This window comes from Symsagittifera roscoffensis, chromosome 10, assembly GCF_963678635.1.
Source record: "Symsagittifera roscoffensis chromosome 10, txSymRosc1.1, whole genome shotgun sequence".
NCBI classification, from domain to species: Eukaryota; Metazoa; Xenacoelomorpha; order Acoela; family Convolutidae; genus Symsagittifera; species Symsagittifera roscoffensis.
This window is the reverse complement of record NC_087071.1, coordinates 8102666-8129672: the sequence shown is the minus strand read 5'-3', so window position 1 is coordinate 8129672 and position 27007 is coordinate 8102666. Positions and strand designations below refer to the sequence as shown.

Below are 27007 nucleotides of genomic sequence, written 5' to 3'. Positions count from 1 at the left end.
TGTTTAAAAAATCCGAGATTTTTAACATAACTCTTGAGGCTTTATGAAAAAAACCAAAAACTGTCTACTTTTGACTTGGCTGTTTACTCTTGTTTACTTGTCTGTTGCAACCGAATCCCATGTTGACAAAAAACCCTTATCGTTTAATTTCGTAGTTGAACGTACGAAATCTCTAGGATAAGCGTTATTTCATATTTGATACTTTATGACAAGCAAATCTCCATAAAAGAAGATTTTTTTTCTAATTTGTTTCGTTAAAATTTTTGTGTTGTGATCTTAACCAAACAGAAGTGACAAAACTCTTGGTTTACTGAAAGCTAGAGTTAGCAAAGATTGGACGGTCTTGCATTAATAATGCCAAGCGAACTTAGCGTGGTCTTACACAAATGATATAACGAAAACAACAACCTATGAAAGTTTGGCAAAAAAATTTCAAAGGTTAAAATTGTTAAATTCAAAATTTCGATTATTCATGCTTCGATCAAGGCAAACATAATTAAGCATTGGAAAAAAATAGTAATTTTGAAGTTTTTTGAGAAAAATTATTCAGCAAAAAGAAAAAAAAGTCGAACAACCGTGTATCTAGAACTACTAAAAGCACACAAAAAAAAGTAAAAATTGCGAAGCACAACTTTTTCTGAAAATGTTTGTTTTGGTAAAAAATTTGTTTTGAAGTTGGAAAGAAAACAAAAACTTTTGGGGGCTGTTTCGAGACTACCAGAGATTAATTTTTCGTTTTCGTGATAAAATTGCTTATCAAATAATTTCCATATATTGGAATTGTATGAAAAACTTTTGTTTCCGACAAAAATTCAAACTTCGTGGCTATCAAATTTTAATAAAATTATGTAACACTAATTGCTCTGTCTGCCATTTTCGGGATTAATTTGAGATTTTGAAAACTTAACTGATCAGAAACATTTACGGAAAATGTTTATTTACATTTTATTACACAATCCAAGCATTTTCTCCATAACTTCATTTATCGAATTGAACGAAAAACATTTGCGATGTATGGAGGTCAACCGGGCGTGCTATGTAACCTAGTAGTGTAATGAGCGTGAGTGGCTAGTACCGTGCCAAAAGGGCGAGAGAAAGAAAAGTCTCAATCAATTCATCGCTTCTTAAACTGCATAAAACGTAGTGAATTTTCGAGCTTTTATCTTCGAATTGCAAACTGGGAATTTTATGAATTGGAAGCAAATTCCGCAACAAACCAATAACAGAATTGTTACGCAAAATTTCTGTTTTTCTTTATTGTTTTGTGCTGTTTTGGATTCCACGTACAAATAGCTAGAACACTGTATTGCTCAAAAATGCTCTAAAACAGGCAACTTTGTGGAGTCCGCAACAAAATTTGCGCAATCTGGGACAATTTCTGGAATCCGTAAACAAATAAAACTATATGTTCATTAAATTTAAGCTGACGTGGAATCCACAACTGTAAATGTAAACCGCAAATTGCAAGCAAAATCCGCAATTTGGAAGCGGATTCTGCAAACTTCAAGCGGGATCCGCAAATTGTAAGAGGAATCCACTTATATTTGCGAAATCCGCTTACTTTTGCGGAATCCGGAGCAAATACTTATACTCGCTCAATACTGAATCCGTAATAAAAACTAATGCGCCGACAAAAAATACTCCTCAGGTATTGTTACGTCAGCTTCACGGAAACTTGGAACCGACATAAAATTTCAAATATATTTAAAGATTTTTCACTGCAATCCAGGAACATACATACACAAAACTGTGCGACTATCCAGATCATAGTTTGGCCTCGTAGTGAGTTTTCCTCGTGTGTCACTAACCTAAATTGTTTATTTGGTCATTAAAAAGTAAGTACAACTATTTTTTCTTAAGTGTTGTTTCTTTATCTTTGGTTTTAATGGAACTCAAGTATTCAAAAGAATTTTATTGGGCTCATCATGATTAAGTAAGCTCTAGTTTAAACTTAAACTTAAGTAATCATCGGGTAGACCTACTTAGTGTTTTGTTTTAAAAAGAGATGGGATTCGAAATGCACTATATCACCGGTTGTTACGCTATGGACCTAGCTGACCTTGAGTTCTCCGACTGAAGATAGCAGTCCTGCCCCGTAGATCTTCACCTGACCATCTTGTCGGCACAGACCAAATTCCACGGTGAAGAAGTATAGCTAAAAATAAACAATAAAAACATCCCAAAAAGTGTCAGAATACCTTTCAAGATCTTTCACGCACTGGAGTTTCATGGGAACTGATGTATTATAATGGATTATAACGGCAAAAAACTATAATCGATTTTAATGATCCATCCAGCCATGAATATTGATTTTTTAGGGGATTATGATCGATTATTTTTAATATTTAAAAATCCATTACAATTCATTATTTTGACAAAATCTTCGACTTTTTAGGCCACTTACTCTTGAAAAATTTGGATGAGAATTTTGCACAGTTTCATTAAAATGACACCAAGTTGTTAAAAAATCAACGTTCTGAAAATTTAAGACCCGAACAAACATGTCCATCCCTAAAAAACTTTAAAAAAGTTTGTCCCCCCGCTACATACCCTACCACCGCCACCTCATCTACAAACCCCCCCCCCCCCCCCCCCCCCCACATACTCCCAGGTCTCGAACCCCCACCACCACTCCAAAACCCCCCACCACCACTCACAAACCCCCCACCCCCGTTTGTTAACTTTTTACTATGGCGATGGTAATTTTTTAACGAATGGTAATTTTTTACTATGGCGATGGTAAAAAAGAAACAGTTAAATAAAATGTTAAACTGCCAAATTGAAAAAAAAGAGAAATAGTGGAGAAAAAATTGAGAGTGATCAAAGATCGTATAACAAAATGAAAACTTTTAAGTACTTTGAAACTTGTGAATCGAATTTTATTCAGAAACATACGGATTTTCTAAGATTTACCAAATGCATTTTCTGAGTTCAAGTGGACTGCCAAAAAAAAAACCCAACGTAGGCAGCAATTTCTGCGAAGTTTCAACTTTTAAAGGTTTTTGATCTCATGATCTTCGGAAACTTTTTAAATAAAAACACATTGACTCCTGTTTAACACTCAAAAACATAAGTTATAAAATAAATAGTCGATAGATTTATAATAATTAGAGGTTTGACTAGAGAAGAGAACCTTCGAAAATTTAAAGTGTACCTTAGACAGTTTCTCAACATCTGGATCTGATGCCCCCAAACTGGCCAGTCCGATCTCCTGGCTGAAGTCGCAGAAAGTTCTGTCTGCCAACATGGGCACGTGACCAAGCAGCTCGTGACAACAGTCTCTAAAATTGAAAAATTGAAGTATATTGAATTCAAAAAGGTTATGTCATTAATAATGTACTTTTATACCTATTTTTTCCCAATACGTGATTAACTTTATATGAAAATTGAACTACGAACTATCTTTTGCGCCTTTTCTGGACCAAGATGAACTCTTAGGAAATAATATATCGTTTTCGAAAACTACCAAAAAATTTAAATAGATCAAATTCTCAAATTCGTTAACTTTTTTTATCAACAAAAATCTCACGGTTCTGGAGTGTAGAATGGGTCGCTGGCATGTCTAATATATTGAGTGCAGCAGAACACGCGGAATGCCAGGGCAGAGAGGAAATCTCTGGAAGAGAGATACCCGGCAACAGGTCTGAGGGAGAAGCCAGTTTTCTCTACAACCAAAAAAAATTAACAAAATAATATGGTATTTCTTGGGTGGTCAATCAGTTGATGAGATCTATAACATATCATCTTGTTTTTGAGAAGGAAAAAAAGTAATATTCACACCAAGGGGTGGATCTAAAAGTTTCTCAAGAGAGGGGCGGATTTTCAAAAAAAAATCGAAAAATTTGTCAAACTTTTCTTAGGTCGACCGAAATGATTTTCTGAGCTTTCCCAAAGCCCTAAAAGACCTTATTTCAGCCAAATTGTTTGCGCCACAGGTAATTTTTTGAAAAACAATCAAGTTTTTGACGCGCGCTTCCCGTGCGCCTCAAATTTGGTATATATTGGCGCCAAAAGTTCGATTAGGCCTAAGAATTTGGGTTCAATTATGCCTAAAAAAGGTTATCTCAATTTATTACTGAGGGGGACCCTTTCAAATTATTACTGAGGGGACCCTTTCAAATTATTACTGAGGGGGACCCTCAGACGCCCCTGCTCCTAAATCCACTACTGTTCACTAGGGAAAAAAATTTAAATGTTAAGTCTTGAAAGAATAACTGAAAAAACAGTTGCATATCGATTCATGTCTTCAGTTCATTTCATGGTAACATCGGGGAATTTTCTTATTTTGCATTTAAATTGCAAAACAATAGAAATTTGACATGATGGGCTAGTGGAAAAGAGCTCATCTATTTTACCCAGAAGAGACAGAGTCAGATTTTGCCAATCACTCATTTCTCCCCCTATTTCTATAGGGCCAATGAATAATAATAATAGTTGTTGTTTCTGTGATTCGCAGAAGATCTATGAAAAAGTGTCCAGCTTGTCTACGCATAATACGTTTCTATCATTGCCCCACATTCTAGAATTTTTTTTTTTGCTGAGCGAAGCTCTTTTTTGCAGCTCAAGAACGTTTTTTCTTGCGTCTAGAACTTTCACGGTACGAATATTGCATCCGAAAACGGTCCGGCTGTGGTAGACCTGAAGCTAGAGGTCAAGTGAGAGCTCCTCTTCGCACACTATCGTTGCCATGGCAGGGGATTGATTACACGATCTGACGCTCACAGAGTGAACGCCTTGTCATTCAAAATAAGAGAGGGCAAATGTGTTAAGACCAGTTTACTCTAGCAGCTTTTTTCACCTTAGCCCCCACGTTTCAAATTTTCTGTTTTTATGATTGTGTACATCATTATGAGCCCAAACTGTGCAGTGGATAGGCACCAAACTCTTTTTCTGTTTGTTCCTGGGTTCCAGAAACAAGTCTTTAAATATGTTCCAAAATGTAATTGGATTCCACATACGAAATTTCTGTGGACTCCGCGTACAAAAAACCGTAATCTAGTTTTTGTCGGCCTGTTAGTTTTAATGCAGTCTGCGCAACGCGCGAAATTTCTGCGCAACGCGCGAAATCCGGTTTCCGCAAATGTATGTGGATTCCTAAAAATAGAGCGGGTTCCTCTTACAGTTTGTGAAATCCGCTTGCAATTTGCGGAATCCGTTTACAATTTGCAGATTCCGCTTACAAGTTGCGGATTCCACGTACAGTTGCGGATTCGTCGACAGCTTAAGTTTAAGAAACAAAATTATTATTATATGTTTATGGATTTCACGAACTGTTCCGGGCTCCGGAATTTTTGTTGCGAATTGTCTGTTTTTGGAGCAAATTGAACAATACAATGATTCAACTATTTGTCCGTGAAACCCAAAACAGCAAAGAAGACCAAAGTGAAACAGCAATGCTGCAGATTCTGGAAAAATTCTGTTTTTGAACTGTTTCCCGTCGCCGAATCCGCTTTCAGTTCACAAATTGCACAGTTTGGCTGCGTAATGATATTCTTATAGCGAAATGCGTAATATTACAATTTAAAGTTTGAGGAGCAAACAAGTATGGAAAACACAGTGCAAAATTTCATTGCATTATGAAAACGTTCAATATTTTTTTCCAATCCTCAAAATGGAACGTAGAAGGGGATTGGGGTTTGGTAAAGAGCCCATTTTCCTCACCCATTAGGAAATTGTTGACAGTGTTCAACTGGGGCACTTTTGCATCCCCATAGCCACAGTACAGTTCCAAAAGGGGAAGATTCACCAGGTACTCCCTGCACGCATGTTGCACGTACAGACTCTTCAACTCACTGTACACTGTCGCCCTAAATGCACATTCGGACTGATTTACTATCGGCTTTTTAATCGACTTGCTAAACACATTTGGCCTAGAAAAACGTGAGGCGACAATTCGTAACAAGCGACAATTCGTAACAAGTGACAATTCGTAACAGTAATTTAAGCGGGGAACACTGATTCACGCGCAATATTCCTCTCGTGCCGGATGTAAGCGAAGCGGAGCGACGCGGAGCAAGCGTATTCTACTTACCAATGCATTGTACGAATTGTCGCTTGTGACGAATTGTCCCTTATTACGATTGTCGACTCCGGGGTTGACAAAAAATGATTATCATACAATTTTTATGTTTGAAAAAATATACTTATCATACTCTTTCATACAATTTCATAGAGCCAGGGTAAGTGTATGAAAATAGCAAATAAGCAAATTTTCCATCAATTGAAATTGTATGATAAGCATTTTTTTCGTACTATGAAATTGTGAGAAGTATTTTTTTCTTTAAATGAAAAAACAAAAAAATCATTTGTTTCGAAGTTTTGTGTTTCAACCGAAAAACTAACCAAGAATTTTTTGTCATAAGAAAATCAAGAGTGCAACTGGCGGTTACCACGCACATAAACTGCATTTGGTGATTTTGGCCATGAAAGTTAAATTAACTATTTCACATGGAATTATATACAAAAAAGTAACTTTTTGAATATGGCTAGATAATTTTTAGTTCGAAAATTAAAATGGTTTAAAAAATCTGTTTTTCTACAAACTTATTTTTATCTTAGCAAATGAAACAAAAGATAATAATCGTGTTTACAAAATAAAACACTTTCGTGTGATTTTTGGATTTTTTGGGTGAAATTTTTTGGGTTTTCTATGATAAGCATTTTTTCCATGGACTTCATGTATGAAACTGCATATGATAAGCATTTTTCTTCTGTGGACGTCAACCCGGGCTGTTACGATTTGTCGCCCTGCCCCTAAAAACACATTCGAAGTCAGTTACTATTGTGAATCTTTACTGAACATACACAATCGGATTAAACCAGTTTAGGTTTTCTTTCCAATTTGTAGAATATAGTTGGAATATAGTTAGACACACTTTTGAAAAATTTTACTATCAGCTCTTTTACCAATTTGCCGAATACAGTTGGTCGAGTCACATACATTCGGACTGAGTTACTATCCTCTCTTGACATATAAGTAAGAACAACCATTGTTGATTCTCAAAATTAGCAATTAATTGTATCATTGAATAATAAGTAAAAAAATAAGAATAAGTAAAAAATGAGAACAAGATATTAACTTAAACAAAAAGTAGAAAAAATTATATGTCAAATTACCAAGTTTTCCAATATATCTAATTGCCATAAATCTAAACCGGTAATTGAAGCAAAACTGATTAAAGTTTGTTGAACCATTTTCGTGGTGATTTTTCCATTAGTTTATATGCTTAAACCTTTAACACCAAAAAAAAGTTTACTTATTTTTTGTGACTCATTAGAAGAACTGTGAGCGGTGACGGATCGCAAGAGCAGTTTTTTGCATTAAACAGATTTGAACATTAACCACGCTTTGAGCTCTATGATTTGAATGTCAGTCGAGCTCCCGCAAATACTCCGCGTTAAGAGACAAAATCAAAAACAAAAGAAAATCAAAAACAAAATCGGTATACGGCGTCGTTGGCTACACGCTTTCGAAGACAACAGTCGGGGTAGGTCTCCATCGTTGTTTCAGGAATTGTTTCAAAAGTAAAGCTGGGCAAGTCAAATACTGACGACGGCTTCTGTCCGAAGTTAGCATTTTTTTTCTTCTTGCGGTTGTACCTTGGCGTTGGATAGAGCGATATCGTATTTTCAATGTCTACTACTAGGCTTGATTTTGTTCCATTTTTTGTTGATCAAAGTGTTCGCTGAACACTCTTTTTACCCAAGCAATAGTCTCACATTTTTGAACGTGCTTAGTCTGTTTGCTGTATAATCTATGGTTAGATAAGAAAAAAGATGAATAGGTGCACTTTTTTGTGTCTGTTTATTCCTGGATTCCAGAGACAAGTCCTTAAACGTGTTAAAATTTTTTGTCGGAACGATCATAGAAAATTAATAAGCAAAAGAAGAACAAAAGAAGAAAATTGCTTAAAATTCCCAAAAACCACATTTTCTCCCCTTAATGCTATTCCTTTTGTAGGACGCCTTGATCAATGTCTGATAATATAAAAATTCAAATTTCAAAAAATTATCATTTTTGCAAAATTTCAAAGTTTGTTGCTTTTCAGTATATGATTTGTGTAAGAAACTATTATAAAAAGGTCAATTTTCAGGCATTGTAAAATGTCACCTATGAAACAGGTTCAAACCTTTTGGTAACTCTTTTTTTGAGTAAACGATGGCTCTTGTCATTTGTGTTCGTTGAGAAAAAAAATTTAAAAAAAAAATCTTTTTTTTTATGAAAAATTGCTAGTCATACAGTTTCCATAGATTGAAAACTAGCGTCATAGACCATTCACGCAATTTTCTATTCCTATAGAGTTGCATGAAAAGTATATGAGTGGCAATTTTACCAAATTTGAAAATTGTATGATTAGCATATTCGGTCAACCCGGGCACCAGGCATTATAATACAACGAAGAGTAAGCAACGGATTCAAAACAGGGCTCTTTTCCAGTTCCCTCCTTTCGAATTCAAGTTTGAAAAGCTTTTTTAACGAAGTCATGATTCAACGAATTTTGGCGTGGTTAACAAATCAACAACTGTGAACAGATTTGTTCTTGATACTTTAAAGCGTAACAACAGGCATTTAGCCGTAGTAACACGTAAACAAATAACACGTAAGCGCTTTGCTCCAATTGTCTCTTTTGTTGTCTATTGACTACTCTGAGTTCCCAACGGGTATTTCCAAAACAGCTGTAGACTTTTTATCAATCCAGCACAACTGTGTCGTCGTCGCGATATCGTCGTTGTGAAAATATGGCAATTAATGTGAATGTTTGTTCTTCATTTTCCCGCTTAAATGTGGCCCGAAAGTGCCAAAAAAATTTTCTATGAGTCATTCTCGTCAATTTGACTTTTGATTTCTGCTCACACTTTAAATCTAATAATCAATTTCAACAAAAAACACAATACTTCAAAAATATTTTTACAAAATCTTCTTACTGTTCTTCGTATTTATTAAGTCCTAATTTTACCTTGTTCTAACCCCTAACTTCTGCAATGTTTGGTTTGAACAAATTGTCTGTTGTGTTTATTGCAACGATGACCTTGGTGATGATGCAAAAAGAAGTGCTTGCTGGAGGTTATGAGCAGTGCTCCTGGTGCTACATACAGTTACTACTCAATAGAGACACGATGGAGAATAATTTGAAAGTAAAATTCTTTTTCCAAACTTTTTTGGCATTTGAACTTCAATTTTGACAAGGGGTTACAACATTTTTTTGTATTTGAACGACGTTTTGCATGGTATATAAAAAAAACTGTTTCAAAGCCATTTGATGTTCATACCTTGTCGTCAACAATTACGAATTAACCATAACACACTAGCGGACAAAAATAAACGCAAACTCAGCCTCTTACTCCCAAAAAGCCTAAATTTATGGACCATTTTATTTAGAGTCTTAAAAAAAGTATGAAAATATAACATCGAACGACAGCAAATGCTCTGAAGTTTTATATTGTGCACTTACCAGTTTTTTTGGATCTGAAAATGCCAGTTTCCACCGTCTTGGCTATGTTTTGCAACGTTCTTGCTCTCAAAAGTTGTTCACGCGACGTGAAACTTTTTCAGCAAAAAAATTGAAATACTCATTAGGAGAATTTTGTTAAATATAGCTGTTTATTCCAATTTCACGTGAATTGAAAATTTTTTTGCGGTTGATGAAAACTGGCATTTTCAGACCCAAAAAAAACTGGTATGTTCTACAAATTAAAAACTCAGACTTTCAGGGTGGGTAGTTCAGATCATTTGCTATCCCTCGTTGTAAAAATTTTGCAACTAATTTGCATTTGTCTACTATAATAACATGCGTATGCTTAAATAAAGTAAAGATAAAAAAAATTTGGCTCTTTTTCCTTTCCCGCCCCCACCCCACCTGCCAGTTTTTACATGTAAAATTGTTGACCACATTGTCCGATTGTTGTGAAAGTTTACATACAGACTAATAAGGCCACGACAAACATATTTGGTCTTGATACTCAACCTCGTAAAACCACTCGATACACTAATATATTGGAGCTCGTGTGAGGTGGGGGGGGGGGGGGTTGGGGGAAGGAAAAGAGCCAAAAACTTGACCAAAAAAGGAGGGATCAAAAATTTCTTGATAACCCACCCTGAAAAAAAAACCTTAGATTCTATTGTAACCTAAGTCGTAAGGTCACAAAACAATGTATACGTCAACCAAGTCAAAAAATCTACGAAACTGTGAAATTTGAAACCGAGATCTGTTCTTTTAAAAGTCGAAATCTAGAAAGGCAAAACCTACCGGCTCTGTACATTATAATGTGGAAGAAACTTACAACAAGACTAGGAGTTGTAATGGCGGGTAGTTTGGTCTTGGTCTAGGAGTTGTAAGGAGCGGGTAGTTTGGTCTTGAACCAGGAGTTGTAAAGAGCCGGTAGTTTGGTCTTGAACCAGGAATGGTAAAAAGTGGCTAGTTTGGTCTTGCACCAGGAGTTGTAATGGCGGGTAGTCTGGTCTTGGTCTAGAAGTTGTGAAGAGCCGGTAGTTTGGTCTTGGACCAGGAATGGTAAAAAGTGGTTAGTTTGGTCTTGCACCAGGAGTTGTACTGGCGGGTAGTTTGCTCTTGGTCTAGAAGTTGTAAAGAGCGGGTAGTTTGGTCTTAAACCAGGAGTTGTAAAGAGCCGGTAGTTTGGTCTTGCACCAGGAGTTGTAATGGCGGGTAGTCTGGTCTTGGTCTAGAAGTTGTGAAGAGCCGGTAGTTTGGTCTTGGACCAGGAATGGTAAAAAGTGGTTAGTTTGGTCTTGCACCAAGAGTTGTACTGGCGGGTAGTTTGCTCTTGGTCTAGAAGTTGTAAGGAGCGGGTGGTTTGATCTTCTACCAGTAGTTCTAAAGAGCGGGTAATTTGGTCTTGGGCCAGGAGTTATAAAGAGCGGGTGGTTTGGTCTTGGACCAGTAGTTGTAGAGAGCGGTTAGTTTGGTCTGCGACCAGGAGTTGTAAAGAGCGGGTAGTTTGGTCTTGAACCAGTAGTTCTAGAGAGAGTGTAGTTTTTTCTTTGAAAACGAGTTGTAAGAGCGGGTACTTTGATCTAGGACTAGGAGTTAAAAAGAGCGTGTATTTTGGTGACAAGGTATGGACATCAAATGCGTTCGAAACTTAGGGTGAGCCAGGATCTAAGATTTTGATCAGGACGGACTATCAAGAAAATTTTTTCGGTCCTCCTTGTTTTTGGTCGACCAAATTTTCGAGCTCTGCTAAAACTTTATTTAATGGGAGACATTGAAAACGCATCATTCAAAATTTTGCTAAAATCTTGGTTCAAAAGATAACCCTTGAAAAACCGTGAACTCTTACAGACTAAAGCTTTTAAATCAAATTTGATAACATTTCAGCAACTGTTTTACATTTAAATTTATACTATATTTGAATTTCCTTCCAAGCTTGAAAGCAAATTAAGCCTGAAATGAACCAGAAAAACCCAGTTTTTATCGAACGAGAAAAGGTATGTTAATGGCTTAACCTTCGGGTTTTTTGTTTATTGGCCGTAAAAGTCAATAGCTTTTCATTAGTCTGAAGGAATCAATATACTAAAATTAGTTCTAAAAAGCTATATAAAACAAGGGCTTTTTAACGTTTTTCACATTAGTTTTTTTTTCGAGCTCAACTTCTAGGCATTTTGTAGAACTTTGCTGCTATCTTTTACGGCAAGCACGTGGTTTTTGCAAATTTTCAAATCTTTGGCTTTTAAAAGTTTTTTTTTCGAAAATTTGCTGTTGCATTTCCAATGTCGCCGAATATAGAAATGGAGTTTTACGACACAGATTTAAACCAAAAAATGACTTTTTTTCGCTGTTTGCTCACTGTCAAAATGCCCGTGCGTGTGGGCTCCCTCTTCTGAGCAAAAAAATCCCCCGTCCCTTTTCCAATTATAGCAGCCAGCTCCGGTAAGCCAGCTCCGGTATAGAAGCCCACTCCGCCAGCTCCGGTAAAATCACAGTAAAGAAGGAACTGTATTTTATACTGTCAAGCTGGAAGGTCAAAACGGGAAAAATGCAACATTTAAGGCTGCCTTCATAAAATTTCCTAAATTTCTTAAGCCAGGCGCACAATGTATAAAGATCGCCTGTTTTGTTTTAGAAACTCTGTCGTAACTCCAGAAACTCTGGCACATGTTACAATGAAGTGCCAGGCATAATTGATGACTTGCTGACTAACTCTGGTCAGCACTGGTGTCAAAGGATGGCATTCTGCTAATTGAGTTAACCATGACTCTACACATAAGTTCAAGTGCTTATACCGGCTCTTTGCCAACCTCCTTGAATTTTTATGAAATTCACTATATGAAAATCTATTTGAAATGATTTTTAAGTAACAAATAGCATTAAACCATGTCAGCATTAAACAGCTTTATCACTTTTCTTGCATGCGACATGACCTGTAAACTATTTTTGAATAGCTTTGTTTTTTGTTATTTTACGAGGGGGTTGGGAAACTGAAAAAAAAAGACTTTCTACCATGTGCAACTAAGATGAAATATAAGTTCCCCTACCATGGTCCAGGAGATAAAAACGTATCTGAGCCTAAGCGAATGAGAGAAACAAAAGTATTTTAGTGATCCTAAATGAGTGCATTGATGGGGCTTGTACCCAGTGTGGAGACACAAAATCTCTAATGCTACTACTACTAGAGGAGATTTCGATTCAATTTTGATTTACTAAATATCACAAGTGAAGTGTAAACTGGTAAGACAGATAAAAAGCCCTTTCTCCAGTTGGGTTTTTTTTCCCTAACTCTATAGCCCTTTAAAACAAACCCCAACTCCCACCCGTACTGTTAAACCTGAAATTTAATTTGATCTGAATCGATTTTTAGAGGGATGACTCATTGCGAGGCCAAACTGTGTATTTTGTGAACTTAAAGTGGATTCCACAACACGGACGCTCCTTTTGTTCTTCTTTTGTTCTGTCATTCATTTTAAAGTTGTTGAAATTTTGATCGTTCTGACACCTTTTTAATACGTTTAAAGACTTGTCTCTAGAATCCAGGAATATAGAGACACAAAAATGTGCACCTATCCAGTGAAATTTCGATGACACCATTTCAGCAAGAATAAATAAAACTCGTAGGGTTAATATTTTTTTCATAGACTTAAATTATGGAATTGTATGATTAGCTTTTTTGATCTACAGAGGTCAACTCGGGAAGTTTTTTTTTCGAAAATTTGCTGTTGCATTTCCAATGTCGCCGAATATAGAAATGGAGTTTTACGACACAGATTTAAACCAAAAAATGACTTTTTTTCGCTGTTTGCTCACTGTCAAAATGCCCGTGCGTGTGGGCTCCCTCTTCTGAGCAAAAAAATCCCCCGTCCCTTTTCCAATTATAGCAGCCAGCTCCGGTAAGCCAGCTCCGGTATAGAAGCCCACTCCGCCAGCTCCGGTAAAATCACAGTAAAGAAGGAACTGTATTTTATACTGTCAAGCTGGAAGGTCAAAACGGGAAAAATGCAACATTTAAGGCTGCCTTCATAAAATTTCCTAAATTTCTTAAGCCAGGCGCACAATGTATAAAGATCGCCTGTTTTGTTTTAGAAACTCTGTCGTAACTCCAGAAACTCTGGCACATGTTACAATGAAGTGCCAGGCATAATTGATGACTTGCTGACTAACTCTGGTCAGCACTGGTGTCAAAGGATGGCATTCTGCTAATTGAGTTAACCATGACTCTACACATAAGTTCAAGTGCTTATACCGGCTCTTTGCCAACCTCCTTGAATTTTTATGAAATTCACTATATGAAAATCTATTTGAAATGATTTTTAAGTAACAAATAGCATTAAACCATGTCAGCATTAAACAGCTTTATCACTTTTCTTGCATGCGACATGACCTGTAAACTATTTTTGAATAGCTTTGTTTTTTGTTATTTTACGAGGGGGTTGGGAAACTGAAAAAAAAAGACTTTCTACCATGTGCAACTAAGATGAAATATAAGTTCCCCTACCATGGTCCAGGAGATAAAAACGTATCTGAGCCTAAGCGAATGAGAGAAACAAAAGTATTTTAGTGATCCTAAATGAGTGCATTGATGGGGCTTGTACCCAGTGTGGAGACACAAAATCTCTAATGCTACTACTACTAGAGGAGATTTCGATTCAATTTTGATTTACTAAATATCACAAGTGAAGTGTAAACTGGTAAGACAGATAAAAAGCCCTTTCTCCAGTTGGGTTTTTTTCCCTAACTCTATAGCCCTTTAAAACAAACCCCAACTCCCACCCGTACTGTTAAACCTGAAATTTAATTTGATCTGAATCGATTTTTAGAGGGATGACTCATTGCGAGGCCAAACTGTGTATTTTGTGAACTTAAAGTGGATTCCACAACACGGACGCTCCTTTTGTTCTTCTTTTGTTCTGTCATTCATTTTAAAGTTGTTGAAATTTTGATCGTTCTGACACCTTTTTAATACGTTTAAAGACTTGTCTCTAGAATCCAGGAATATAGAGACACAAAAATGTGCACCTATCCAGTGAAATTTCGATGACACCATTTCAGCAAGAATAAATAAAACTCGTAGGGTTAATATTTTTTTCATAGACTTAAATTATGGAATTGTATGATTAGCTTTTTTGATCTACAGAGGTCAACTCGGGAAATTGTATAAAAATCAATTTATGGCAGCCAATTTAGATGTTTGAATCGACCTAAAATGTTTATAAAGAGATTTTACGGCTTCTAAAATAGCCCTTTTTTGCCTGACAGTTGATGTAAATGGAACTCGTCGGACTTATGCAAAGTAATGAAATGTGAGCAAAGTTTTGTACTAAAAAAGTTGCATCAGAGAGTGATTCGAGTTTTCTACATCAGACTATAACTAGGGCAATCCAACACAAAAAAAAACAATTAAATAAGTTTCAGTTTCAATCGAAAGTCAAAAAACTTACAACATAACCATCTTATAGTCTGTATAAACTGAGCAAAAAAACTGATGTTTTAAAGCTACATGTCTGTAACTTAATTTGATATATACAACAATCCAAATTATTTTGTGTAACTCTTTGCTAAATCTTAGAATAGCTCATGCATGTTTTTTTGGCTCTTTTTCCTTTTCCCCCCACCTGCAAATTTTTATATTTGAAGTTACTGTTCACTTTGTCCGATTGTCATGCAGACTGATTAGGTCATAACAAACATATTTGGTCTTCATACTCAACCTCGTAAAAGTACTCGTTAGACCATAATATTCATGTTTGAGTGAGGTGGGGGGGGGGGGGGGGGGGGGGGAGGAAAAAGAGCCTTTTTTTACATCAGCTTGGTTTTCATATGCAGCGCTTAGTTCGTGGTGTCAACAAAATAGGAAAGCAATTTTGTGCTCTTTTTCATTTTCCCCCTCCTCACATAAGCATCAAGTTCATGGTGTAACAAATGGTTTTACAAGGTTAAGTACGAAGATCAAATATGTTTGTTCATAGCATACTAAGTCCGTATGCCAAAATTTATATTACTCCGATAATGTGAATAGAAAAAGTACTCTAAGAAGTTTAAAGGGGGGAAGGAAAAATAGCCCATTTTTGTTTGATTGCACTTATGAATCAGAGCACATATCAATTTTTTAACGTCAGTTTGTAAGGCTAATAGACAGGGAAAAACTGACGGCTGCTGTTCGCAGCTAGCATTTTTTGTTTCTCCTCGCGATTTACCTTGGCGCTGCATAATCAATATCTTACTACTAGGCTTGAATGTGTTCTTAATTTTTGTGGATCAGAAACTCCACTGCAAACTCTTTTTACCCAAGCAATGGTATCACATTTTGAATGCGCTTAGTCTGTTTGCTTTATTATTTTGGGTTAGATAAGGAAAAGGATGGAGTGCAGATATATCCGCCGGCTAGACACGGTTTTGATGATGAGATAACTTGGATCATTTTTTCATGGTCTTGTTATCCCAGGTTGTAGCCACACAAATTTTCTTGGTCGACCTCTTTTGCCAGAATACGTATAACCGTGCTTACAAAACGTCAAAAGCTTCAAACCAATCAATTTGCTATTCATTGACATTGACTGGGGGAAAGCTAGGGTAAATTTTTTTGGAAGTGTTTGTTTGGGTACAAAATTCGATTTGCGGTTGACAAAAAAAAAACAATTTTTTTTCGGGTCAATTTCGAAACTACTTCAAAAAACGCGAATTAAAAATGCCAGTCAAAATTTTTCTATAAATGGATTTATATGATAAGCATTTTTGCTCAATGGAGGTCAATTGGGACTATAAATTTGGTCGTTTCTGAAAAATTTTCCATCAATGCGGAACTATGACAATTCAGAAAAAACCCATACAGAATAGATCAAGTTCATTTTCTGTCAAAAAACAAAATTATTTCTGCGGAAAGAACGACTTTGATTTTTTTGATATATTTGATACAATTAAACCAGGATCAATGTCAGATGATTTAAAATTTCAAATTTCAAAAATTTGTCAAATATTAAAAGTTAGATGCTTTTCAGTATATGGTTTGTGTAAGAAAACTAATATACAATTCGGCAAGACGGTCAAAAGATTGGTAACTCTAGTTTTGGGTAAACCATAATTTTTGTCACTTGTGTGCGGTGACGAACACATCCCAAAAAATTTGAGACAAGAAATTTGAAAAAAAAAATCAGTTTTTTCCGTTTTTGATGAAAAATGTTAATCATAGAATTTCCATATATGAAAAACTAGTGATCATAGACTTTTCATGCATTTTTCTGTTCCTATAGATTTGCATGAAAAGTGTATGAGTAACATTTTTCCAGATATGAAAATTGTATGACTAGCATATTTGGTCAACCCGGGCACCAGGCATTGCAGCACAAAGAAGAAGAAGCAGCGGTCTCAAAACAGCTTTGGAATTACGTGTTCTAGCCAATAAACTTCCAAAGAATTGGTGAGAAATGTGGTATTGTCGTTTTTAGTTTTCGCCAGGTGATTTCTTGGATTCTTCTAGTTTGCTTTGCTCAAATTGTCTTCTTTGTTGTCTATTGAATACACCCTTTTGTTGTTCTTCGTAAATATTCAGTCCTAAATTAATATTTTGCAGTATATAGCTCATACAATGTTTGATGCAACGATTTTTTTGATGATGATGATGATGATGCAAAAAGAGGTGACTGCGGGATGGTATACGCAATGCCCGTGGTGCTATATAGATTAACTACTGCAAAGAGACAAGCTGGAAAATATTTTGAAGATAAAAGTGTTCTCTTCCCAATTTCCTTGGCATTTGAATTTCGATTTTGACACGGAATTTCAACACTTTTTGTATTTGAATGACGTTTTGCATGGTATAAAAAATAACTGTTTTGAACGCATTTGATGTCCATAACTTGTCGCCAAAAGTTACGAGTTAATCATAATACACTAGTGGACAAAATTAACCGCAAACTTAGCCTTTTACTCTCAAAAAACCTATTTTAAGGACCATTTGGAACCAGTTTAAAACTAGTACTTGTTTAAATCAATTATATTATTGATAAAGTATCGCTATAAAATATTTCTTACTAACCAATCATGATCCATAACTAACACTGACAACTATTTGTAGTACTGAAACGACTCGTAGTTTCAGCACCAGAACAATTTAAGAAGACATATAAGTTTTAGAAGACAGTTTTTCTCCTTTGGAACAAATTCTATAAACCTAACCCGCAAATACCAGTACACATTAGATCTATTGAGACTAGGAGATATAACAGTTAAACTAAGATTTGTATTAGACTAAGAAGTTGCACGAATGCACCGGCCTAAATTAAAACAGCGTGACGAACAGACGGTGTACCTTATCTGAAAATACTTTATGAGTAAGCCACCTCAGGCCTAAACTCATCTGGTGCGATCAGTGAGGCTTAAGAACAACTTAAACTCGGCTTAAACTCAGCTTAAACTCACATTTTATTTTGAATTTTAACAAAATGTTCTCATCGAACGACATCAAAAGCTCTGGAATACCCTCTCTGAAGGTCTTAATTTTTATATTGTGCACTTACCAGTTTTTTTGAAAATGCCAGTCTGAAAATTCAGTTTTCACCTTCTGTGTTAGGTTTTGCAACGTTCTTTCTCAAGTAAAAAGTTGTTCGCGCGACGTGAAACTTTCTCAGCGAAAAAAGTGAAATCATCAGTGTGAGAACTTTGTTAAAGTCAGTGGTTTTACTACAATTATCACGTGAATTGAAAAAAAAGCTCTTTACCAGTACCCCCTTTGATTTTTTGGGAAGTTTAAGACATGAAAATTTATTTGAAATGAATTTTCATGTTATAAACTGGGCTCTTTTTCAGTTCCCCCCTTCAAATTTTATTTTGAAATCATATTTAACGTTGTCACAATGCAATGAAATTTGGCGTGGTGAACAAATCAGCAATTCTGAACAGATTTTTACTTCTTATTTCACAGCGTGACATCACGCATTTAGCCTTAATAACACAAGGCTATAAAACAAATGTAAAACTCGGTATTTTGAAAGGGGGAACTGAAAAAGAGCTCAATTTTTGAACAACTTTATTTCGAAACTTTACGAGGGAGTTGGGAAGCTGGAAAAAAGCCACAAAAAATATTGACTATGATAAAAACTGGAAATTTCAGACCCGAAATAACTGGCGAAGGCTTCAAAATAAAAATTCAGATTTCAGAGAGGGTATATTTCAGATAATTTGCTGTCCGTCGATGTAAAAAAATTTGCTAAAGTTTTAAGTAAAATTTTCCAAAATGGTTCTTAGATTTTAAATTTTTGAGAATAAAAAAAACTAAATATGTGCTTGCATTTGTCCACTAAAATGGCATGGGTACGCATAACTAAAGCAAAGATTTTTAAAAAAGTTGACCAGAAAAGCAGGGATGAAAAAATTCTTGATAACCCACCCTGAAAAAAGTTTTAGATTCTGTTGTACTCCAAGTTGCATTGTCACAAAGCAATATATGCGTCAACCAAGTCAATAGTTCTATGAAATTGTAAAATTTGAAATCCAGATCAGTTATTTAAAGATTCGAAATCTGGAAAAGCCAAAGCTACCGGCTCTTTTCCACTTCCTGATCCCGTTGTAAATATTCTTTTACGTTATAATGTGGAAGAAATTTACAACAGGACCATCAGTTGTAAAGAGCGGGTAATTTGGCGACAAGGTATGGACATCAAATGCGTTCGAAACTTAGGGTAAGCCAGGATCTAAGATTTTGATCAGGACGGACAATCAAGAAAATTTTGTCGGTCCTTCTTTTTTGGTCGAGCAAGTTAAGTTCTCGAGCTCTGCTAAAACATTATATAGTGGGCGACATTGAGACACATCTTCAAAAATTTTGTTTAAATCTTTCCTCAAAATGAAACGGTTGAAAAACCTCGAAATCTTACAAACTTAAGCTTTTAAAGCAAATTTGATAATATTTCAGCAAATAATTTAGATTTGAATTTTTACTAAACTCGAGTTTCCTCCAAAGCTTGAAAGCTAATTAAACCTGAGACGAACCATAGAAATCCAGTTTTCTTTTCGAACGAGAAAAGGTATGTTCATGGTTTAACCTTCGGTGTTTTTGTTTATTGGCCGTAAAAAGGAAATGATTTTCCAGTACTGTGACGGAGTCAAGATACTAAAATCAGTTCCAAAAAGCTAGATAAAACATAGGCACTTTTAACGTTTTTTGTATTATTTTTTCTCCAGCTCAATTTCTAGGCAATTTGTCAAATTGTGTTGCTATCTATAACGGCAAGCACGTGGATTTTGCAAATTTTCAAACAATTTGCTTTTAAAATTTTTTTAGCTCATCAAAAGTTTGTTGTTGCGTTTTCAATGTCGCCCAGTATAGAAGTCAATTTTTACGACGCAGCTTTAAACCAAAAAAAAATCACTTTTTTCAGCTGTGTGCTCACTATCAAATTGCCTGTGTGTGCGGGGCTCCCTCCCCTGAGCGAAAAAATTTTCCGCATTTTTCCCCATTATAGCAGCCCAGTCCGCCAGCTCCGGTAAAATCACAGTGTATAGGAACTGCATTTTATTCTGTCAAGCTGAAAGGTCAAAACGGGAAAAATGAAAAACCAAACATGTAAGGCTGCCTTCAAAACATTTCCTAAATTTCTTAAACCAGGCACGCAAAGTATAAAGATCAACTGTTTTTGTTTCAAAAACTCTGTCCTAACGCTAAAGACTCTGACACATGTTACAATGCAGTGCCAGGAATAATTGTTGACTTGCTGACTAACTCTGGATAGTACTGGTGTCAAAGGATGGCTTTCTGCTAATTGAATTAACCATGACTCTACATATAAGTTCAAAGGCCTATACTGGCACTTTGCCAGTCCCCCTTGAGTTTATCTGAAATTCAATATAATAAAATCTATTTAAATTGACTTTTCAAGTAGAAAATTGCTTTAAACAATGTCAGCAATAAACCGTTTTATCATTTTTTTTTCATGCAAAATGACCTGTGAACAATTTTTGAACAGCTTTAGTTTTTGTTGTTTTATGAGGGGGATGGGAAACTGGAAAAAGACTTTATACCATGTGCAGTTAAGTTTTAAAAAAATGTCAGGTTATAAAATTATCTGAGCCTATAGAGTTTAAAGCAAGTTTCAACAAGAAAAATTCAGGAAGGGTTCATTTTTTTCACAAAATGGGTTTATCTAAAGTTATTTGAAAACTTTTTCAGTGAAAAGTTACAGAAAAAAAGCACTTTGTTTTGAAAGCACTATTGAACGAAAGCACATATCGATTTTTTAGCGTCAATTTATAATCCTACTAGGCCGGAAGGTGGAGGGTAAAAACAAGAAAGAACCAGGAAGAAAAAACTCTCTGATTTGGCAATTTTTCTAAAAGTTTTCTAGAAATTCAGGAAAGTGTTGTAGAAAGTCAGTCTGATTTTAGAAAGTTTCAGAAACTCTGCCTTTTTTTCGTCTGATAATTTCATTGACATTTGTTATATGCCAATTTGACAATTGAAAATCATCTTAAAAGACTTCAACTTTCATATGCAATCAGGAAAACTCCGGGAAAGAAATTGAAAACCAAAACTCAGCTAATACAAAATTGGAGAAACGCATAACTGAATTACCAAACACGTGCAACCAACTAATTTATAATCAAATCAAAGTTCAAAGCAAGAAAGACTCAAGTACAACGTTTAAATTAGAAAAAATTACATTTTCGTTTTCTATATGGCGCTTCAATGGATACAGGGATCTTCAATGGATACAGGGATCTGCTAAACGACAACAAATTTTGTGGCTCACAGAGTTGCAGAAATTTTAGAAAACACCCAAGCGAGTCAATGGAATCATTGCCCAGGACTTCTAAACCCAGCAGACGACGAAACCCGTGGAATACCCCTATCAGAATTCAGTAACAAGTCAAGATGGTTCACCGGACCGAAATTCATATGTGAACCAGAATGCAAATGGCCAAAGCTACAGTTAAATGACGCCAATACGGATACCTCGCAACTCAATGATCAAACTGGACGCATGGATGAAATCGCAACAAGTTTCATCGATTACAGCAGATTCTCCAAATGGACAAGATTTCTCAGAACAACTGCATACGTGATGCGTGCAGCCAGGATTTTTGAAGATAAAGGACTAGACTCCCGCAGCGAAAACCCGACCACCGAACTGACAAGCAACAACATGATCGCGGCAAAGAATTTTATCTTCAAGCAGACGCAACGAGACAGCTTCAAACCAGAGGTCAACGCATTGACACAAAAAAAAACTAATCAACACAACTAGCAGACTTCGACATCTATCACCATTTCTCGACGAAGACGGACTCTTGCGAACACGTGGACGCCTCGAGAAATCTCAATTGGACTATTGCATAAAACACCCGATTATCCTTGATGGAAACCACCCAGCAGTTCACCTCTTTATAGAACAAACCCACAAAGACAACCAGCATTTGCCACGCCAGCACTTGAAAAATATTCTTCAAAACGAGTATTGGATTCTCTGTGTTCGCGCACACATTGACAAGACATTTAAAAAAATGTTACGACTGCCGACGACAACAGGCAACTAGACAACAGCAGGAACTTGCGCCCCTACCCGCCTTCAGATTTCCAGAAGATAAACCCTTCCCGTTTCAACAAACAGGATTAGATATCTTTGGACTGTTTGCTTCGAAAACCGCAGGAAACTACAACAAACGCTACGGCGTTATAATGACTTGCCTAACAACACGAGCCGTATATCTTGAGACGTGCCAGGCCCAATCAGCCGACGCCTTCATCAATACTTTACGACGATTCTTCGCTCGCAGAGGTCAACCAGCCAAAAATGTTTCTGATAATGGTACAAATTTCACCGCAGCCGAAAAGGAACTCAACAGACACTTCGACGCCGATGTTACACGACAATTCTACGCCAACCATCAGATTGAATGGACCTTCAACCCTGCCCTATGCTCCCCATTTCGGAGGTGTATGGGAACGACACATAAGATCAGTCAAAGACTCGTTCTATGCCATCATAGGAAGCCAGATTCTAACAGACGACATCATCATCGCCGTCCTTTACGAAGTTGAACACTTCATGAACGCAAGACCCGTCACTACAGTTTCAGCATCGCCCGATAATGTTGAAGCCCTCACCCCAAATCATTTTCTTCTCGGGAGAGCGCATGCCTGCATGCCACCTCTACAAACCCAATAGCCCTCAACACTCAGTCGACAATGGAAATTTGCCCAACAACTCGCAACACATATTTGGAAACGCTTGATGAAGGAGTTTATCCCCACACTACTGCCAAGACAACGATGGACAAAGAAGACGCCGCCTATCAAAATAGGAAAAATTGTCTGGATTCTTCATGCTATGACGCCACGAGGAATCTGGCCAATTGGACGGATCACAGGAAACAAACCAGCCGATGGTGACCAGATCCGCGTTTACTTCGTCAAAGTAAGAGACAAAATTGTGTCAATACCAGCCATTAGACTAGCACCTGTTAGTCCGGATTATTGCAATCAACCAGCAAACGAAGATTCACGACAATGAGAGCCTCATCCCAAAGCAGCCTTGCGCCGACAGCCATAGCCGATAAATTCAACTGACACTTAAACGACCGTTAAGCCAGCGTTTTAAGTTTTATAAGTAGGAACTACCCCACCCCTTTTTACTTAATTTATTTTGCTACTGCAAAATGAGGCCGAGTGTTATATGCCAATTTGACAATTGACAACCATCTTAAATGACTTCAACTTTTCACATGCAATCAGGAAAACTCCGGGAAAGAAATTGAAAACCAAAACTCAGCAAAAACAAAATTGAAATAATGCAAAACTGAATTACCAAACACGTGCAACCAACTAATTTATAATCAAATCAAAGTTCAAAGCAAGAAAGACTCAAGTACATCGTGTAAATTAGAAACGATTACATTTTCCTTTTCTGTAACATTTTTCCAGCTGTTTTCTGTTTGTTATGGTTTTTCCATAGGTCGTATGATAGTCACCCTTAGTTTAATTATCGAATAGTACTAAATCCATCTTTTCTCACATTACAATTTTATGTTGTAGCGAGGGGTTTTTGAGGTCAACATATAAAATCAAATTTGAGTGTCTTATCTTATTTAGTCTATATGCCAATTTTTGTATTAATCGGAAAATTCTTCAATTCAGGCTTTAGGCTTTGACTGGGCTTTGGGTGCTTCCATCTCTTTACGGGAGGTTTCGCTTGACGCCTTCTATTTTAATACTTTTCACTTTTCGTCCAACAGTATCGGCTATGTTTTGAAGTTTATTTTTTGTTGATATAGTATCCCGCAGTTGTCCTAAACAGGGTAGTTTCCGCAGTTTTTTTTAAACGCTTTGACAACTACATTTGAAAGCAAATAACTAATTTAATTAAAATTGTTTGTCTTGAAAAAAAACCGGTAGTAGTCCAACAAGCCGAACAAAAAAAACATTCCAACAAGCCGAAAACTAATACTGTTATTCAACAAAACAACATATTATTACTGTTGTAGCTCAATTAACTGTTAGGTATTTTGAGTTAAGTATGGAGGCTTATCTCATAGAGTAATTTCGGATAGGGTACACCGTCTGCTCGTCACGCTATCTTATTTTCGGCCACTGCAACTTTTTCGGCCACTGATAGATTCGTGCAACTTCTTAGTCTAATACCGATCCTAATCTTACTCTTATTACTACTAGTCTCAGGGTGTTTAACTAGTCTCTGCTAGGCTCAATAGATCTAGAGTATACTGGTATTGTTGCGGCTGCTGAAGTACTCGGGAGAGTCAACTATTTTCTAAGTTAAATTCAATTCTCTCTGGTGCTGAAATTACAGGTAATTTCAGCACTTACAAATAAGTGGGTAGTTAGTTAGATGGATTGTGATTGGTTAGTATTAAATACTTTACAGTGATTTAATGTCTAAGTAATAAATAATAAAATATAGTTTAGATCAGGTTCCACCCATCCGGGGTTTACAGAGTTTTAGAGTTTTATCTCTTTTCTTCTGTAAGTGAAGGATGGATGATGAACGTTGGTATGTGGCGAACATCATTTTCTTTTATTCCTGTTTCCTGGAGAAGAGAGGTTCTTGACTGGAACCATTGTCTTCAAGGTCCAGGACGCTGGAACTAGGGACTTGAAGTTAGTCCTCTGTTGTCGTTCAACAACGACTGTGATCCCCAATGAATGAAATCGTTTTAGATTCCAGAATTCAAAAAGCTTTGATATGTCATTTCTGCTTGCATTTGTGGAGAGTTGTTTGTGATCAACCTCGTCTGGGAATGGCGTGAAGTTCGTGTTTGGAAGGGATGCCTTGTTACTCGGATCTGTACGTATACTTGAACATCGAGCTGGTCATTGGTCTGGTTCAATGAAGTCCTTTGCTGCGAAGTCAAGTCGTAATCTAAATCCTTTGAGTTGTGATTGTGTGCGGCATGTCGGTTGAGGTTGGTGGCCATTCTTGTTCGGGTTGTGATGGGATTGTCTAGTCTTTGGATGTTCGTTGTGATGTTCGTTTGTGTAGAAGGGTTTAGATTAATGAAATTGTTTTAGCAAAATTGTTTTAGCAAATAAGTTTGATGAATTGTAGTTTCTAAAAGTTTTCTATTTTTGTTTTGTATTTGTTCCTTTTGTAGATGTGAAGAGACGGCTAGAAAAATGAAATGAAACCTTATAAAGAATGGTTAGTAAGTTTTTTATTTATTAGTGAATATAATTGAAATATACTTATCTAATCTTCAGGGAAAAATCCATGGGGAAAGAGGTTTTGGATTAGTTCTGATGATGTTATTAATTTAGCTAAAATACGAATGATATTTTTAGTCTGAAGCAGTGGCCAAAGCAATTGAAGTGCTTTGATGATATTTAGTTCTTCTGTGCCGACTGCAAACTCGTGAGGTGTGTTTTGAATTAAGTTATAAAATTTATGGTTATATTTGGTGTTATGTATAAATTCAAGAATAGGGATTTCAATGGGTTGTAGGAATTTATGCGGGATGAGGAAGGGTCGGGATTCTTTGTCTTGGAAGGCGTTGATGATGGGGCAGAATATATACATTTGATGGACGGGATCGTAATTGCGGAGGATGCCGTGAAAGTTAGTGTTTTTTATACAATAAGTGAAGTTAAGGAAAAACGGTGATGTGTATTTTGAGTTGATGAATTGAAAACGATGGTGGGGATGTCGTGAGGGTGTATGTAGATGGAAGTGATTTTGAATAAAACGATAATATGTGTAAGTGTGCGTCTGTTTAGTGCGTAACATAATATCGTGGGAGCAGTGCAGATCTCGTTCCTGTGGTGTAAGAAAGTGAAAGGTTAGTGTGAATAAATCAAATTTGTCTTGGAAGCTTTGATAGGCTTGTGTGTTAATGAGGGCTTCTGAAATGATGTGGTCGTGCTGTTTGTCGAAAATATTAAGTGTGAAGATATATGGTGTTGAGATGAAAATTTTTTCTGTTAATTGTGGGTTAGCAAAGCGATCGTCATCTAAAAACTGACCGTGGTTAGGGCGTATGATGTTGTGATCGTAATATTCAATAGTGAAGTCGTTAGCGCGGGGTGCGGTGTATTCTTTTAGTAGTTTTTTGAATCCTATTTAGGTGAATTGTCGTAGTGTTTGTGCTGTTGTTAGTTTGTATAGTGTATCTTTGCAATTTTCATTATCAGTTATAGTGTTATATAGTGGTAAGTAAAGAGGGTTAGTATAGTGATAGTATGATGTCCAATGAAGTGTTGGTGTTAAGACGTATTCGTCAACATAATTTGTGGTGTCATCGTTAGTTGTAGATGTATTCAAAGTGTACTGAGGAAATGATGGTAGGTTAGTTTGTAGAAATTGTTTGGTATTTTTATGTTTCGGGTGATCGATATATTCTTTGGCTGTGCCTGGTTTAGTTGTGAATGGGTGATTTGGGAATTTTCGTTTGAAGTTGCGATAAGTTCTGTTAGTGCTAGTGGATGTTTCGGTTGAGGTGGATGATTGTGCTAATGATTGGGTATATTCTGATAGTGGTGTTGGTGTTGGTGGGCCGGAGGATGTTATAGAAGAAAGGTGATTTATAGAAAGGGTATGGGGATGGATAAGTTGTTGTTGGAGATTAATATAATTATCTAGTTCTGAGGAAATTTGAGGGATATCTGGGGAATTGTTGGCTGATCTGTCTGAAAGGGATGGAGTACAGGTTGGGGTGACTTGGGATGGATAAGAGGGAGTGGAAAGGGATGGTAGTGGTTGACTGGTATTTATGGGTCTGAAAGGGGGTTGTGAAAAATTTTGGGAGTTGGTTTGGGAATAAGTGGAAGGAGAGGGTTCGGAGTTGGCAAATTCGTCGGGAGTTTCAAGGTCTGAATTGTTAAATTGTGAAATTGTGCGAAAAACTGAGGATCTGAGTTAGTGTCTGAACTCGTGCTAGATGGTATGTTAATTACAAAATCAGGTGAGGGAAAAGCGAAAAGTGGTATAATGGGAACTGGGTTTTGGAGATTTGCTGGGTGGGAATTTGAACGGTGGAGGGATCCAAGTTGTCGGCTCATCGTGTGCTAAAAAAACGATTATTTTGAGATTGAAAAGTGGTGATGTGGGGTTGTTCTA

At 36.5% G+C, this 27007-nt stretch overlaps 1 protein-coding gene across 1 annotated transcript in view; it reads right to left on the bottom strand.

Annotated features, from left to right (window-relative positions):
• Nucleotides 1–6039, bottom strand: part of LOC134854964 (tryptophan 5-hydroxylase 1-like) — a 37661-nt gene extending 31622 nt beyond the window's left edge. The window contains exons 1-5 of the mRNA XM_063871343.1: nucleotides 6032–6039; nucleotides 5662–5807; nucleotides 3530–3665; nucleotides 3155–3281; nucleotides 2060–2155 (exon numbers count right to left, since the gene is read on the bottom strand). Of these exons, the coding sequence (XP_063727413.1) occupies nucleotides 2060–2155; nucleotides 3155–3281; nucleotides 3530–3665; nucleotides 5662–5807; nucleotides 6032–6039 (513 nt within the window). The remainder of the gene's footprint in view (nucleotides 1–2059; nucleotides 2156–3154; nucleotides 3282–3529; nucleotides 3666–5661; nucleotides 5808–6031) is intronic.
• Between the last annotated feature and the right edge of the window lie 20968 nt (nucleotides 6040–27007).